The sequence below is a fragment of the Pantherophis guttatus genome, chromosome 4 (genome assembly GCF_059756535.1).
Source record: "Pantherophis guttatus breed Tessera chromosome 4, ASM5975653v1, whole genome shotgun sequence".
Lineage (NCBI taxonomy): Eukaryota > Metazoa > Chordata > Lepidosauria > Squamata > Colubridae > Pantherophis > Pantherophis guttatus.
Window position 1 is genome coordinate 53,285,556 of NC_142066.1, and position 15,168 is coordinate 53,300,723.

General features: G+C 41.9%; 2 protein-coding genes across 22 annotated transcripts in view; one reads left to right on the forward strand and one right to left on the reverse strand.

The window, feature by feature from the left end:
* The window catches only part of CDK12 (cyclin dependent kinase 12), a 171,720-nt gene extending 168,795 nt beyond the window's left edge, over positions 1-2,925 (reverse strand). For 15 of the 20 annotated variants that reach the window (XR_015733837.1, XR_015733839.1, XR_015733838.1 and 12 more), the window contains exon 1: positions 710-2,925. Coding sequence is in view for 10 of the 20 variants with exons in the window: in XM_034415854.2 (XP_034271745.1) it covers positions 710-1,770 (1,061 nt within the window). In the remaining 10 variants the exon portion in view is untranslated. The remainder of the gene's footprint in view (positions 1-709) is intronic. The other 5 variants (XR_015733841.1, XM_087892200.1, XM_087892199.1 and 2 more) reach the window with 1 other exon arrangement.
* Positions 2,926-3,664: 739 nt separating this feature from the next.
* Positions 3,665-15,168, forward strand: part of MED1 (mediator complex subunit 1) — a 46,536-nt gene continuing 35,032 nt past the window's right edge. The window contains exons 1-5 of one of the 2 annotated variants that reach the window (XM_034415858.2): positions 3,665-3,952; positions 10,152-10,261; positions 10,691-10,769; positions 14,180-14,234; positions 14,930-15,062. In XM_034415858.2, coding sequence (XP_034271749.1) covers positions 3,925-3,952; positions 10,152-10,261; positions 10,691-10,769; positions 14,180-14,234; positions 14,930-15,062 — 405 coding nt within the window. In that variant the 5' untranslated portion in view covers positions 3,665-3,924. Of the gene's footprint in view, positions 3,953-4,086; positions 4,173-10,151; positions 10,262-10,690; positions 10,770-14,179; positions 14,235-14,929; positions 15,063-15,168 lie in introns of those variants that run through there. The other variant, XM_034415859.3, reaches the window with a different exon arrangement.

Genomic DNA, 15,168 nt, shown 5'->3' on the forward strand with positions numbered 1-15,168 from the left:
GTAGTTCATCCCGATCATGATTTTATCATTGATTTTAGTTTAGTTTAGTTTAGTTTAGTTTGATGGCTTGACAAATTAAACCAAAAAAATATGTTGAAAAACATGCAAGATCAGTGCTCACTGGCACTAAGTTTTCATACTCTAGGTTTCTATTTCATATCATGGTTTAGCATGATACCCCATCATTCAGTGTTATATTGGCTGACCTGGCTTCTTTTCAACTTATTCTCCAGTAAAATAGAAAGTATTACTTAGGATACAATATTGGAAGACTGAAAAACAAGTTTGTACCTTAAATCATCCTGCTTTAATATTAAGCCAAGTGTGTTAGACTCAAACTCCATTCTCACCAGCATAAGCATGCTATCTTAAAATAATATTATAATCTAACACATAGGGCTGCATCATGGTGAGAAAGATTACCCTTAATGAATCAGAGGTATATAAAACATTTTGTTCTAAGAGACAATAACAATTCTGGGACATTATCCCCTTTAGTTACATTGTATAACAGTAACAGAGTTGGAAGGGATCTTGGAGGTCATCTAGTCCAACCCCTCTTCACACAGACCACCTATACTAGGGATTCGAATTGTCGACCTTTCTGATCAACGAGCTCAGTGTATTAGCCACTGAGCCATCTAGCCAGGCTGGGTGTACTAGTACTTAGGAGGCTCAGCAATTCTGATTTAAATATGAAGACCAGTACCTGGAAACAGGACTACGACTCAGAGACCGTTTGGAAACAAAAGGACTGCTGGAGCGCCTTCGATTGAATGGGCTGGGAGATCTTCCACTGTATGACCCACTTCCTCTTTCATAACTGGATGAACGCCTCCTGCTGTATGGACTGACCGACCGCTGTCTCTTGCCATAAGGACTGGGAGAACGCATACTGGATTGGTAGGCAGCAGGTTCCTTATATGGAGGGCTGACTGATGGTCGTCGTGAGGATACACTAGGACTTTTCTTATATGAATCATAGTTACTGGATGTATGTGAGCGTGGAGGGCTGTTGTCATAGTCCTGTGAATAGGATGCTCCTGAGGGGCTGTCATCTTGTTTAGGACTATCTGACCACTTGCGGTGTGGACTTCTGGATTTCCGCTTTGGACTGTCCAATGACTTGTAACTTTTGGGGGCATCTCTTTTCCGATGACTTTTACTGTGATCCTTGTGACCAGATTTTGCCTCCCGTTCTTTTCTAGACTTCTCCTTATGCAGTTTGGCTGAGCGGGACTCTTTGCTGCTGCTCTTGAATGATTTAGATGAGTGGTCATCATTCTCCTCATGTAGCCTTTTGGAAGTGCCAGATAGTCTATCCTTACTAGAACTCAACTTGCCTGAGGACTCTTGGTTTCTGTCCATTCTCTTCTCCTTGTCTCCCAGCTTACTTTTTATCAATTCACGGACACGCCTGTGTTGATGATGACGATGTCTATGTAATCGATCACTCCTGTCTGATGTCCCTTTCCTCTCATCATTTTCTCTACGTTCCAACTTGAGGACGGCTTCATCTGAGAAAGTGTCAGAATCAGAGCTGATATCGTCATATTCTACCAATGGCTTGATCATGCTGCCAAGAGGTGCTCCTCCTTCTTGGGACCCCAACGGCGAATCTTTGGAATGCCTGGATCTGTGTCTTTTATGCTTGGAGAGTCGATGCCTTTCTCTGCTGTTTGAGCTCCCACTGCTGGACACTGCATCTTGATGCAAAGACCCCCCACCTCCCGTATCCTTCTTGCCCCCATGTCTCTCTGGGTTTGGCATTCCTTCTCCACTGTGCTTGAAAAGAGGGAGGAATCCTCCAAAAAGCCCAAATTCTACTCTTCAAGCCCCTCCCCCTACGATGGAAGGGCTACTTTTTCCTTTGTTATCTATGTCCTACATTCAACCCACCCTTGTCTCTTTACCAGGATAAATGGGGTTGCTCTATGAATACCTGATTCTGCAATCACATGCAGAATGTTGTAAGATAAGGCTGCCTCAGAAATAAATCTGAAACTGAGTTGAGCTGCCTTTCACCTGGAGGAAAACAACTCTATCAAAAAGATCCTCTGATCTCACACTTCACATGTAGGAAGGGAAAAGAGGATGTTTTAACCCCTGAGTAAGCCCCCTGCTCTTCCTTAGCTCCTAAACTAAATTAACTCCTACTTTTAGGGTATTAATTGCTCAAAAGGGTGGATTAAAGGGGTAAAATATGCCCCCAAAAAATCCCAGTTTGTAAATAGGTAAGAAGTTGAACTTTACTAACGCCCCCCCCCCAAAAAAAAAACCAAAGAAAAGTTTTGGGGACTAGTCACTTCAAGATTTTTGAAAAAGGGGTCCCCTAAGAGTAGTCTCTCAAAGTATTTAAGCAGCGGGCTGCCTTGGGTCAAGGTTGCCTTGCCACCAACTAAAGTCCCTACAAAATGAAAGTGGGGACTGAATTCATTTGCTTTCTCCTTAACTTCCTGAGGGGCTGACTGTATACACTTCCAGCCCGACCCGGGGCCTCGCTCACTGAGCAAATCCCGGAGGCCCGTGACCAACCCAAGATCCTCGACTAAGGGGGCGCCCCCTTCCTCAACCTGAATCTCTAGCGAGTTCCCCAAGTCAAGGGTCCCATCTTTTTTTTACCTACTTCCCAGACCGAAACGGCGCTGTTTCCAGATTGAGGGGGGGGAGGGGTAGGGAAGAGGAAGGCAGGAAAGTGAGGAGGGAAGAAGGTTAGCCACCAATTCTCGCGAGAATACGAAAAAATAATCGCCCACGTTGCCGTCCTCTGAGCTGCCGACGCCGTGGCTTCTTTTGGTATACCGCGGAGGTTCCTTTCCCCCAACTCCTCTCTACCTGCTCCTATTTCTCCAAATACCGCGAGAACACGCGCGTGCGTGCGCGTACACTCGCTCTCACGCAGGCGCACGCGTTCCCGCACAGCCCGAGCTTTGCGAAGTCTCGCGACGCCTGCCTAGAGATCAGGGATGGGACGGAGGTTATCCCGGTTTCTGACCTGATGGGTTTTTTTTTTTTTTAGGCGAGATTTGCTGCTATGTTCTCGCGGGATCTGGGCTTCTTTCCCCCATGCACCTCAAAGCGTGGATGGCCTAAAAACTTTTGTTTTTGAAAAACCTACAAGACGGGGGGGGGGGGGGGAAGAAGTTTGCTTTCCGGGAATCATTGTTCCTCTCAACAGTGGGGGGCGGGGGTGAGGTGAAATCGTAGTTTACATGTGTTGTAACACTTTTATGCGATCCTACACCACTCTAATTTCCTGCTACGAAATATATTAAATTTTATCACAAAGGCAGCTGCGGATATTTTTGTTTTTTTTCTACAAAAACGTGATTTATTTCCTCAGGAATAAAAACAAATTGATTTAGAAATGGCGCCCCCCTCCCTTGCCTTTTCTCTCAATACATGCTTATTAAGCGACTTAGAAACGAGACATCCTGCCAGGATCATACGTGAGGGGAAAAGAATGACACTTTATGGAGAAGCATTCTGTACTTGAAAACAGCTGGGGGGGGCGGGGGAAAAGTTGCCATCTACTATGGAGGTTTAAAGCAGTCGCTCCTTCAACGAGGAATTTAATAGCACAGGCGGAGGAAGGGGGGGGAACGGGCGATTTAAAATCTCGCGAGAATTAGTTGCCATCCTGCCTTTGCATTGGCTGCCACACGGGATTCTCGCACGACTTCCTGCTCCACATTTATCATGTTTCGAGCCCGAGGAGGAGGAGGAGGAGGAGGAGCAGGGAGGTCTCGCGTGGCGGGTGGTGGGATGGCGGTTGCTTTGCAGTAGTCGGGACTCAGGGAGGCTGCTTTTGGTGGGCCCGCCCCTTTCTCACCAAGGGAGGGTGCCTGTCTGGCTGGGGCAGCTCTACATGAGGGAAAGCGGCAGGGTCACTTACCCCCTTTCCCCCCCACCATCATCGGAGGGATGAAGGCAGTTCAGGGCAACACCGAGGGTGAGTGATGGGTCTTCGAGCTGCAAAAAAGCGCTTGCTCGCCTCCTCCGTGGCAGAATCTTTAGGGAGGTAGCAATAGCACTTAACACTTATGTGCTGCCCCGTCGTGCTTTACAGCCCTCTCTAAGCGGTTTACATAGTCAGCCTATTGCCCCCAACAATCTGGGACCTCAATTTTACGGACCTCCGAAGGACGGAGGGCTGAAGCAGCCTTGAGCCGGTGAGACTCGAACTGCCGAATCGCTACCAGTCGGCGGTCAGCCGAATTAGCCTGCAAACGTAGGCTATTTCAACGAAGGCCCTCTGATCAGATGGGGAAAATCCCTTTACCGAGTGCTCAATAGGGGTTTGCCGATTCGATGGTGGCAATTGCAATAACTGTGCAAGAGGGGTCGATCTTGGGGATTTCGGAAAGAAATCGCGAATTCTGGGATATTTTGACAATTTCGGGATAGAGCTCCGAGAAGATGCTTTTGTAGAAAATTGGTAGTGGTGGTGTTGGGGCTCGTGAGGAAAACGAAGCGGAAGAAAACGGAAAGGAGGTTTCATTTAGCAGCATTTTACAAAATTTGGGCATGAGCGCCAGTCTGTGGGCCACTGCTGAAGAGACAGTTGGGTAACATATTAACAGCCAATGCCCTAATGAGACCTCGATTGGAATCTGGTATCCATTTTGGGTCACTACAATTCAAAAGGACAGTAACAAATTAAAACAAGTTTGAAGAGTTCTGTCGAGGTAGTGCAGGGTCTGGATCCAATATTTAAGGTAAACATACAGTATTAGAGAATCTGTATGTTTACCTTAAAAAATGACTTGGGGGGGGGATGGGAAAACAGTCTTCAAACATTTGAAGAATTGCCATAGAGAAATAGAGCAGACTTATTTATTGCCTGAGAAGGCAGAACCAGAACCAATAATTTAAATTGTCAAGGAAGGAGTTCAGAATAGGGATCAGGAGAAATTCCTGACTGTAAGAGATGTCAAGTATTGGAACAAAATTTCTCATGAAGATCTTCTCTGACTTTGAATTGAGGCAGTAGTAGTCCTGTTTCAGAAATGGTGCACTTGAACAAGGGTCGGGCTAGATAATTTCCCTTCCAACTCTATGATTTTGTATGGATTTTATTTGGAAAATGGATGGGAAATTGAGATCATCCTTTCTGCATTGGTATTTATAAATGAGTCCATATTTTAAAGTGTTTTGAAGAAAAAACATTCTCAACAAGTTCCTCCTACCTTCTATTTATGAATATTTGTTGCTACCTTTTCTCCTTGTTTCTTATGCTGTGAATATAGCACATGATTTGACTAGTAAAGAATTTTGTAATGGGATAGTTATACATTAATAAAAATCCAAGATCCACATGACCCAAAGGTGCTTTTTCAAGACGCAACTGGACTTTGTGTTTCTTTTAAGATGTTTAGTTTCTCATTCAAGAAGCTTCTTCAGCTCTGACTGAAGAACTTTTAGAGAGCTATTGAGGCCATCTCCAGTCTACAATATAGTCCTTTCTGCAGTTCCAAGAAGGTTCCCCATCCATTTGCACTACTCAGGTGATCCTGAGGACACAGATAAACTTCCAAATGGCCTCAACAGCTCTCTAAAAGAATGCAAATGAGCAGCTGTCTGCAAAGAATATAAATCTTCCCATTCCCTCTCCATCTAGTCAGAGCTGAATAAGCTTCTTGGATGAAAAACAAAACATCTTCAAAGAAACACAAAGTCCAGTTGAAAAAGCATCTTTGGAGCAACCATGACTTGATGACTGAGAATCTCCATACACATATTCTGGAAAATAATCATCCCTAAATCATTTGTAAATCCCTTGCTTACTTTTTTGTCCCTTTTGTTTTTTCCTTTTGTTTATATATTTATCTGAAATGTCTAATAAGGTAAAGTTAAAAAGTAAAGGTTTCCCCTGTCCAATTGTGTCTGATTCTAGGGGGCAGTGCTTATCTCTGTTTCTTGGCTGAGGGAGCCAGCATTGTCCAAAGACATTTCTGTGGTTGTGGCCAGTGTCACTATACACCAAGGGGCAGGGAACGCTGTTACCTTCCCACTATAAATAGGTACCAATAGTGCTACTATTTATCTACTTGCATTTGCATGCTTAGAAACTGCTAGGTGGACAAGAGCTAGGGCAAGTAAGGGAACTCACCCCACTGCACAGCACATAGGTCTAAAAGCTGGGCTGTCAGTTTTCCAGCTGACAAGCTCAGCGTTTTTAACCACAGAGCCACAGCACTCCCAAAAAACATTTATTAGAAATGTTTAATAAAAACATATCAGAGATCTAGTTTCTGAACAGGCACAAGTAAACCCTGTCTGAAAACACATACTATTGATTGAAGTTAGTACATGATGCATTGTATGTATATTGTTTATTATATACATATGTGAATGGGAATTCATCACATGTAAAATGGTAAAGAGATTTCCAGACTGCTAAACTGAAATCCAGCAAATTTACTGGCTTTTTACCCAGGCCTTTGGCAATAGAGAGTAAGACTCCTTGCTTCATTGTGCTTGCCATGTTTTACCATTATCTTTTCTCTTATTATCCATATATCTCAGATCTGTCCATAATATTGAATATTAAGTATCCAAGCAGATAGAAAGACAGGAAAGGAAAGAATCGGTTGGCTTAATTAAAATAGGGAAATCTGTCATTGTGCCTTCATATCTCCCAACAGATTTTGAAGTTTATGTAGCAGATTCTAATACAGTGTTTATTATTTCCTTTTTTGCCCTCTGTTCTGAATAAATTAGATTTTTGTGGCTTCTACAAGAAGGCCATTCTATTTTCTATTTTGCCTGAACAACATAGCTTGGTATTGTGATTTGATTTGGTGGGGGGGGGGAGGGGATGCTGGCACAGACTGTAAATCCTTGACTTACAACCACAATTGAGGCCAAAATTTCCATTGCTAAGCAACACAATTGTTAAATGTGTTTTGCCCCATTTTATCACCTTTCTGGCTTGTTAAGTGACTCAATGCAGTTGTTAAGGTAGTAACAGGTTACATGAATCTTCCTTTCCCATTGAGTTACCTTGTCAGGACATTGCAAAAGGTGATCACGTGTTCCAGGGACACTGCAACCATCATAAATACATTCCAGAAGCTAAGTATCTGAATTTTGATCATGTCTCTATGAGAATGCTGCAACAGATGTGTGAAAAACAGTTATAAGTACTGTTTTAAAGTACTTTATAACTTAAAGTTATAAATTTTGGAGTATATGACACACTTCCCCCCCCCAAAAAAAGAGGGTGGAAATGTTGGTGTGTTTTATACACCAAAAACAGCCATTTTTGGCCTCCCGAAGCCCCGCCCCGCTTGTCCCATTTTTGTGAAAAATGGGCCTTCACAAAAACAGGGTGCACAAAGGGTTTGGGAGGCTTGCAGAGTGCTCCTGGGGGCTGGGGAGGGCAAAAACTCCACTGTTATTGCGAAAAATGACCCTGTTTTTCACCCGTTTTTTGCAAAAACGAGGGCATTTTTGCCCTTCCCCAGCCCCCAGGAGCACTCTGCAGGCCTCCCAAACCCTCTGCGCACCCTGTTTTTCACAAAAATGAGTGAAAAATGGGCCTGTTTTTTGAAAAACGGAGCACGCAGAGGGTTTGGATGGCCTGCAGAATGCTCCTGGGGGGCAGGAAAGGCAAAAACTTTTTTTTTTCTTACTTACCTCTTCGAAATCTTGGGGTGCCTTATATACCGGTGCATCTTATAGTCCAAAAAATATGGTACCTTTTTTCAGTACTGTTTTAACTTTGGTCACTAAAAAATGGTTGTAAATTGAGAATTACCTGTAGTGGAGTGTTCTAAAGGAAAATTCAGTTAGGTAAAAACTGGAGAGAGAAACAATAACAGCTTGTATAGAAAGCAGATGCTGATTAATATCTAGTACATGAACCAGTTGTTGATTATAAACAACTTAAAATGAAATTGGCAACCAAATTTCTTATTTAGTTAAGAAATTTTGAGTAAGAAACACCTTAATTTGGTGTCAAGCAACTATATGTGTAATGGATTTTAAGTGAAGTCAATCTAACAATTAGAATGTAGAATTCTAGCAAAAACTGAACATCCCATGACTGTTCAGCATCTTTTCAAAAGTATTTTTCTTATCTAAACAGAAACAGAATGGACAAAAAAGCAGTGGGAGCATGAGCTCCCTTATGGAAAGCTGCCAGAGAACGTCAAAAATCACAATCACTTGTCTCTGGCAATGCTGCAGCAGCCATAGGTTTGCTAATACAACTGGTTTGAAGATCCTTTAAATTTCAGTCATATGAGAATAATGGTGCTGGATTTTGTAGCATTCTTTAATTTAGTGGATTTTAGGTATTTAATTTAAAAAAATTGCACTATGATGTATCATTTTGGAATTGAAAGTTACAGAATTTGAAATATTTCTTTCCAGACAGAAATACCTAAAATGCATAAAAAATGATGCATATTGAATAATTTTAGATACAGTATTCTCTGCTGAATTTATACATTCCTACCTCCTCTAAAGCAGTGGTGGTCTGTGGACCACTGGTGGTCCATGAAAAAAAATTGGTGGTCTGCAGAAAAATTATTTGCATTTTTTATATTGCACTAAATCAGGGGTCCTCAAAACTACGGGTCCTGGGACAGTTATGTGCAATGAATATTTGTGTTGCTGCAAAGAGTCTCCCCCTTCAGGGTCTTTTGTGTAAGTCAGATGGGGACAGAAATTGGGGTCTGCTTCAGCCTCCTGGTGCAGGGCTTTGGACAAAGGCTAGAGGGAAGTGCTAGTGGTGGTGAAGAGCCAGAGAACCTTGTTCCAGTGAGACAGCATCATGGCCTGGAACTGGCTGACCATCTCAGCCCGCTGAGCCTCCAGGCGCCTGTACCTGGCACTCCAGCAGGTCTTTCCTCTGCTTGGAAAACCTATGCTCGTAGTCCTCAGTGAGGTGCTTTTACTTGGCCTCCTCGGTCAGATCCAATTTGAACTGAGCTGTTTTGCCAACTTGTGGTGGCTGCTTACTCCAACAACTACTTCCTGTTGGGGCCCTAAGGCGGGGCCCCAGGTGGGGAGGCAAGGAGTGGCTGGGAGGGGAGGGTGAGTAGAGGCTGGCGAGGCGCCCCTTGATGTGAGTGACATCGAGTTGGCCGCATGACAATTTAGTCATGCCCACCCAGCCGATCATTAGGCAGATCATATTAGTGGTCCTCGGGATTTAAAATTATGAATTTAGTGATCCCTGAGGTCCGAAAGGTTGGTGATCCCTACTTTAAAGAATTACATTATGATGAAATCTATAGGAGAAAAATTCTTCTGAAAAATTTATCCACCATTTTGAATTTTCCTCTGTAACAGGTAGAAAACATTCTTAAGATAACAAAGTCTTGATCTTCTGAAATATTATAGGGCAGGGATCACCAAAGGACCACTGGTGGTCGACAAGAAAATTTTGGTGGTCCACAGAAAAATTATTTGCATTTTTATATTGCACTAAATACTATTTATCTTTTTGAAAATTTCATATTAGCGATCCGCGGGATTTAAAATTATGAATTTAGTGATCCCTGAGGTCTGAAAGGTTGGCGATCCCTGTTATAGGGAATGAATTTCCTTCCTGTGGGAAGGAATTTCAAAAGATATCAATTGAGACTTTCTTTCAACCTAATCTTTTCTCTTGTTTGAGGTCACTTCATTATTATTAGCTTAGAAAATTTTATCTTTCATTAATGCTTTGTTGAGAATTAATGGTAAAATAAGCATTGTTAGTTTTCTTCATAGGCCTATACTTGTTCACTTAGGTTTGGTGATTATTTATATGATGCTCTTTGCCTTGCAAAATAAACCTTGCAGAATAGTGATTTGTTAGTTAGCACTTCTACATCTGTACATACATCAGAAATAGGGGAAAAAAGTATATATCAACAGCCTAATATGAACACTGAATTATATAGGTTGTGGTCATCTTCTACAAGCTGTTTTTCTGTGCAGAAAACCTGAATCTAATTTTCTAAGCTGAGATTCAATAATAATAACTTATAAAACTTCTATATCTCCCAAATCTTAACAACTTGGGGCAGTTCACAGCAATCAAAGAAATTAAAATCAGTTAAAAAGATAAAGATAAAAGATGACAAGTGTAATGAAGCCGAAGCTTTGGTGAAAATTAAAGATAAATTACACATGACTTGTGATTTTGCTTATAGAATCAGAGAAACTGAATAAAATGAGTTCCCTTCTGGAAAGACTTCATGTCAAGTTTAATCCCAACAGCAGACCTTGGACAGAAACCATGAAGCTTGTTAGACAAGTTATGGTAAGGATTAATAGACTTTAAATTAACTTATTTTTTACGCTTTTGCTATCCTCCCCTGTGAATGGAGAATACATTTTAGAACATCTAAAGAAAAATTGGCAGACATGGAAAGTAGCCAAGGAACTGGACTGTTGGTTGCCTTATTGAGCAACTGTTTCAGATCTTAGGAGATACTAATTAGAATTAACTATTGTTACAATCTATCATTCCATAAAACAATTCTGAACTATCTTCAGTCCGCTGTGTTGGTATAATCCATATCCCTTTTTTCTTGTTTTCTTTGTTATGGTAAAGGACAGCTTGTTCAAATCTCTATTTTCTGTAGCTATAGAACATATATATTAAGTGTATTAATATCTTAGTTGTTTCTCTTTCATTTTATTATTAAATGTGACATGAAATATTTTCTCCTATTTCTTTTGAATGTAGGAAAAACGAATTGTCATGAATTCTGGAGGTCACCAGAATCTTATCACTTGCTTAGAAACTTTACAGAAGGCTTTAAAAGGTTGGTGGTTGTGTCAAAAACTTATATATTAAATATTTAATTTTTTAAAAGAAATACTCATTGGTTTATAGGAATTGGCATTAAGAACATTTTTAATGCTTTGTTTACCACATTTATTCAAAAGAAACTCACAGTACCATGTTTCCCCGAAAATAAAACCAAGTCTTATTTTCTTTCAGGCTTGAAAATAAGCACTCTGGTTTATTTTCAGGGAAGTCTTACTTTTTTGAGGTGCAGAAGGCGGGGAGTATGGTCACCTCATGGCTGCTGGGCCCCTTAACCGTGGCCCAGGGATCAGCTGAGTCAGTGTGGGCTGTTTAGGCCAAAAGCCACGCAGCCCATTGGAATCAACTCCCCCCCTCCGCCTCTACCCAACTGCTGTTGCTGCTTGAGAAAAGGACAATTCTGAAAGATTGTGGAAAGTGTATGCTTATGGTAGAAGCAAACCGCAGCCTGTCTCTTTCAAGCAATCAAATGTCTGTCTGTTTGTGTGTGTGTGAGGGGGGCGGGGGGAGAGAGAGACAGTGGGGAGAAACAAGAATGGCAGCTAAGGCTGTTTGAAAGGATTTCCTCTCCGCTGTTTCTCTTTTTCTTTTTCTCTCTCTTTCTCTCTCTCGCGCACACACACACACACACACACACACACACACACACACACACAGACATTTGATGAGAAAAAGCGGAGGGCAACCGGGTAAGGGGACTGACCCTCCCCTGCCTCCAGCTTGATGCCTGCTTAGGATGGCGCCCTGAGAACCGGCCTCTGTGTGGGCACCTCCCGGCCAACATGAGAAATGGGCTCCCTCACAGCACTTCGTTTCCCGCATCAAGCCAGCTGGGCTCAATGCTCCCCCCTGAGCATTGGCAGCCAGAATCGGGTCAGAGTCGATGCCACTGGCCAAGATCAGGCCAGACTCGATGAGCCGGACGCACCATGGATGCACCACCACTGCCCAGGAGAAGAAGAGCGCACCGGAGCCCAAACACGGCCTCGCTGGATTCGGAAGCCAGGGATCCTATGGATATCCCAGCCATGCAAAGGCTGTCCAAATCCCCCGGCTGTTTGCAACTGGAGTTAGCCACGTGCAGTAGTGGCAGCACCACTGTGAGGTTTGTCATACTAGCACAGCCTCTTGGAGCAAGACCCTGCAAGGCTTGTTGTGGCGTTGCATTTGTGAACAGCAGCACTGCCGTGAGCTTCATCCCACTGGCGCAGCTGGTGTATTTCCGCGAGTGACTGTGTCGGTATGTTGAACCTCACGTGGTGCAGCCCCTCACGTGTGCAACGGCACAACAATTTTTGCAGGGTCCTAGGATATGCTGAAGGCTCGGAATGGAGCCTTTTTGATGAACGGCAGGAAAATGGGGAGGGGGGTTTTCCTTCCTGTCATCCTTTCCTCAGTCTGTGCTGAGTTTGAGGAAAGGATGACAGGCAGGAAAATCCCCCTCCCCATTTTCCTGCTGTTCATCAAAAAACCTTCCGAGCCTTCAACGTATCCCATGTTTGCAACGCTTAAGGCTCAGAATGGAGCTTTTTTCCAAACGGCAGGAAAATGGGGAGGGGTTTTTTCCTGCCTGTCATCCTTTCCTCAAGCTCAGCACAGGCTGAGGAAAGGATGACAGTCAGGAAAATCCCCCTCCCCATTTTCCTGCCATCAAAAAGGCTCCATTCCGAGCCTTCAGCATTGCAATCCTGGGATGTGTGTCCTTTTCTCAAGCGACATTTGATTGCTGCACCCAGAGAGAGGGAATGAGAGGCAACTCCCGGCCCTCGGTGGCTCAGCTGATCCATGGGCCCTGATTAAGGGGCGGAGCAGCCATGAGGTGACCAGGGAAGTGAAGGGCTGTCTCCTGTGCTGGCCATGCCCACCCCCTTCACTAGGGCGTATTTTTGGGATAGGGCATATACTAGGCCCAACCCAAAAAATCAGGCTAGGGCTTATTTATGTGGTAGGTCGTGTTTTCAAGAAAACACAGTATTTATTGACTTTTTTTGTATAGCAATATATTATATCATATTCCTAAGGATTTATTGATAGTAAATCTGATGGACATGATGATTTGCTGCAATCTGTATTTTTATGTTTTATTTGGTTAATCAGCAGGCATATTTTGCATATTAATGTACAAAATGCCACATTCCTAATGTGTCAGTGCTTTTGCTGCATCTTTGTAATACTAGATGGGTTTGGGAACAAGCAGTAGTGCTTTTTCCTTTTCTCTCCATTCAGAACAAGCAAGCAGTTGCAGAGCCATGTTTGGTTTCTCTTGCTTCTGTGCCTGCTGCCAGTTAGAACTTCAGCTGGTTAATAGGTGCAAAGTTAAGCCTCTGACCCCAGCTCTATCCTGCATAGCACAGTTAGAGAAGGAGTTAAAGACTTTTTGCATCAAGAAGCATAGTTAAAACAATAGAGCTATTTTTCTTCTGTTTGGGATTGGAAAGAAAGTACACTTCTTGATTTAATGCTTGGCCAACAATTTCAGAAAGCTGTAGTAGGGTCATACTCCAAATCTTGTTTGGGGAAATAGATTTAGTTCTAATGCAACATATTAATTGGTCTGTTTCCTGATTCCTTAAAGTGGGGAAGTTGATTTATAATGATACATGTCAACACCAATGAAGTCAGTGTTATGTAGCATACAGTGATGTATAATAAATTAAAATGCTTAAAAGAAGAAGTTATGATGCTGAATTAGGATACTTGAATTAGACATACAGAAATCCCCTTATCATGTTTCTCTGCTTTTCTTCCAACCATTTTGGCTATTCACATGTGGCTAAAGAGAAAAGCAGCCCAGAAAAGTTGTTGAATGGAAAAACAACAACATTCTGCTATTTTCATCTGCATGTTTTTTTCTGTTTTTAAAACAAATACCATTCCCTACTTCTTGCTAAATAGCAATATCAGTTAGACTTTTATACCACTTCACAGTGCTTTACAGCACTCTCTAAGCAGTTTACAGAGTCAGCCTATTGCCCCCAACAATCTGGGTCCTCGTTTTACTGACCTCAGAAGGATGGAAGGCTAAGTCAACCTTGAGCCTGGTGAGGTTCAAACTGCCAAATTGCAAGCAGCCAGAAGTCTGCAGAAGTAGCCTGCAGAACTGCATTCTAACCACTGCTGCTTTAAATAATCACGATAGGCTATAAGTGCATAGTGCTGCTGTTACTATGTTTTGATGTCTTTTACTGGTCTTTTGCTTTGGAAAAAAGCAAATAAAATCCTTAGTCCATCTTGCCCCAAGTCTTTTGAGTGAACCATCATAGGTAAAAAATAGAAAAACTTAATGCCACACAGAAGAAATTGTAAAACTTCCTCTAAAAAGTAAAGGTTCAACTCACCATTTATATGTGGAAAAAATCTAAAGTTGACACAGGACTGGATCTAATTAAACTGTCTTTTTCCTAGTGTCATCTCTGCCTGCTATGACAGATCGCTTAGAGTCCATTGCTAGACAAAATGGGTGAGTTGTTTAGTTCTTTTACAGGTTTTACCTAGTTAATTTCAAAGAATCATGCGAATCTAATCGTCTCTTTGATATACTATAGAAACACACATTTCTACTGGAAAGTAGTTTCAACTTCAATTCTTTTGCAGGAAACATAGTTTCCTTTGGTTATACAGTACATGAAGTATAACAAATGGCCTTGATCCAAGCTCACATCTCAATTGTTTTTAAGGACCATAGTGCAGTGCCTAGCTTGCTATTGTGGCCCTCTGTGATCTGAATTGTATTCATTATTTTATGAGTGGATTAAAATGTAATTTTCCATAAATTGATTGAAGTACAGTAGTTCTTAAACATTCATTATATTTGAAAGCAAACTTGAAATAATTCTATTCTAATGTCAAACTACTCCTTAGCTTTCATAGCTCTCTTTGGCCAGCACTATGCTAATTACATTTTTATATATTTTCATAATAGTTTAACATTGTTTTGAGGAAATAAAAGTGAAAATTTGGGTGGGCAGCACTTGGTTTCAGGTATGAGAAGCTACTTTTCTAGTTTAGTACATCTTTGCCATAAGATAAGGAGTTGACGAAGTATTGAGTAAATTACTAGCAAGTATAAGTATACATAAGGTCTTGATGAAGTTTGATAACCTTATATAATCTTATAATTTTTTTCGACATTTATAATTTTCCCCTTTACAAAAGTCTTGGATCTCATCTTAGTGGAAATGGCACTGAATGCTATATAACATCCGACATGTTCTATGTGGAAGTCCACTTGGATACTACAGGACAACTGCGTGATGTCAAAGTGGCACATCATGGAGAAAACCCAGTGGTACGTAGAGTGTAATGGCTAAGTTATTTTTCATATTTATGTTGATTTATAACATACATTTAAATAACCTATATTATCCTAATATTTGCCAGGCTTTTCCCCGCCT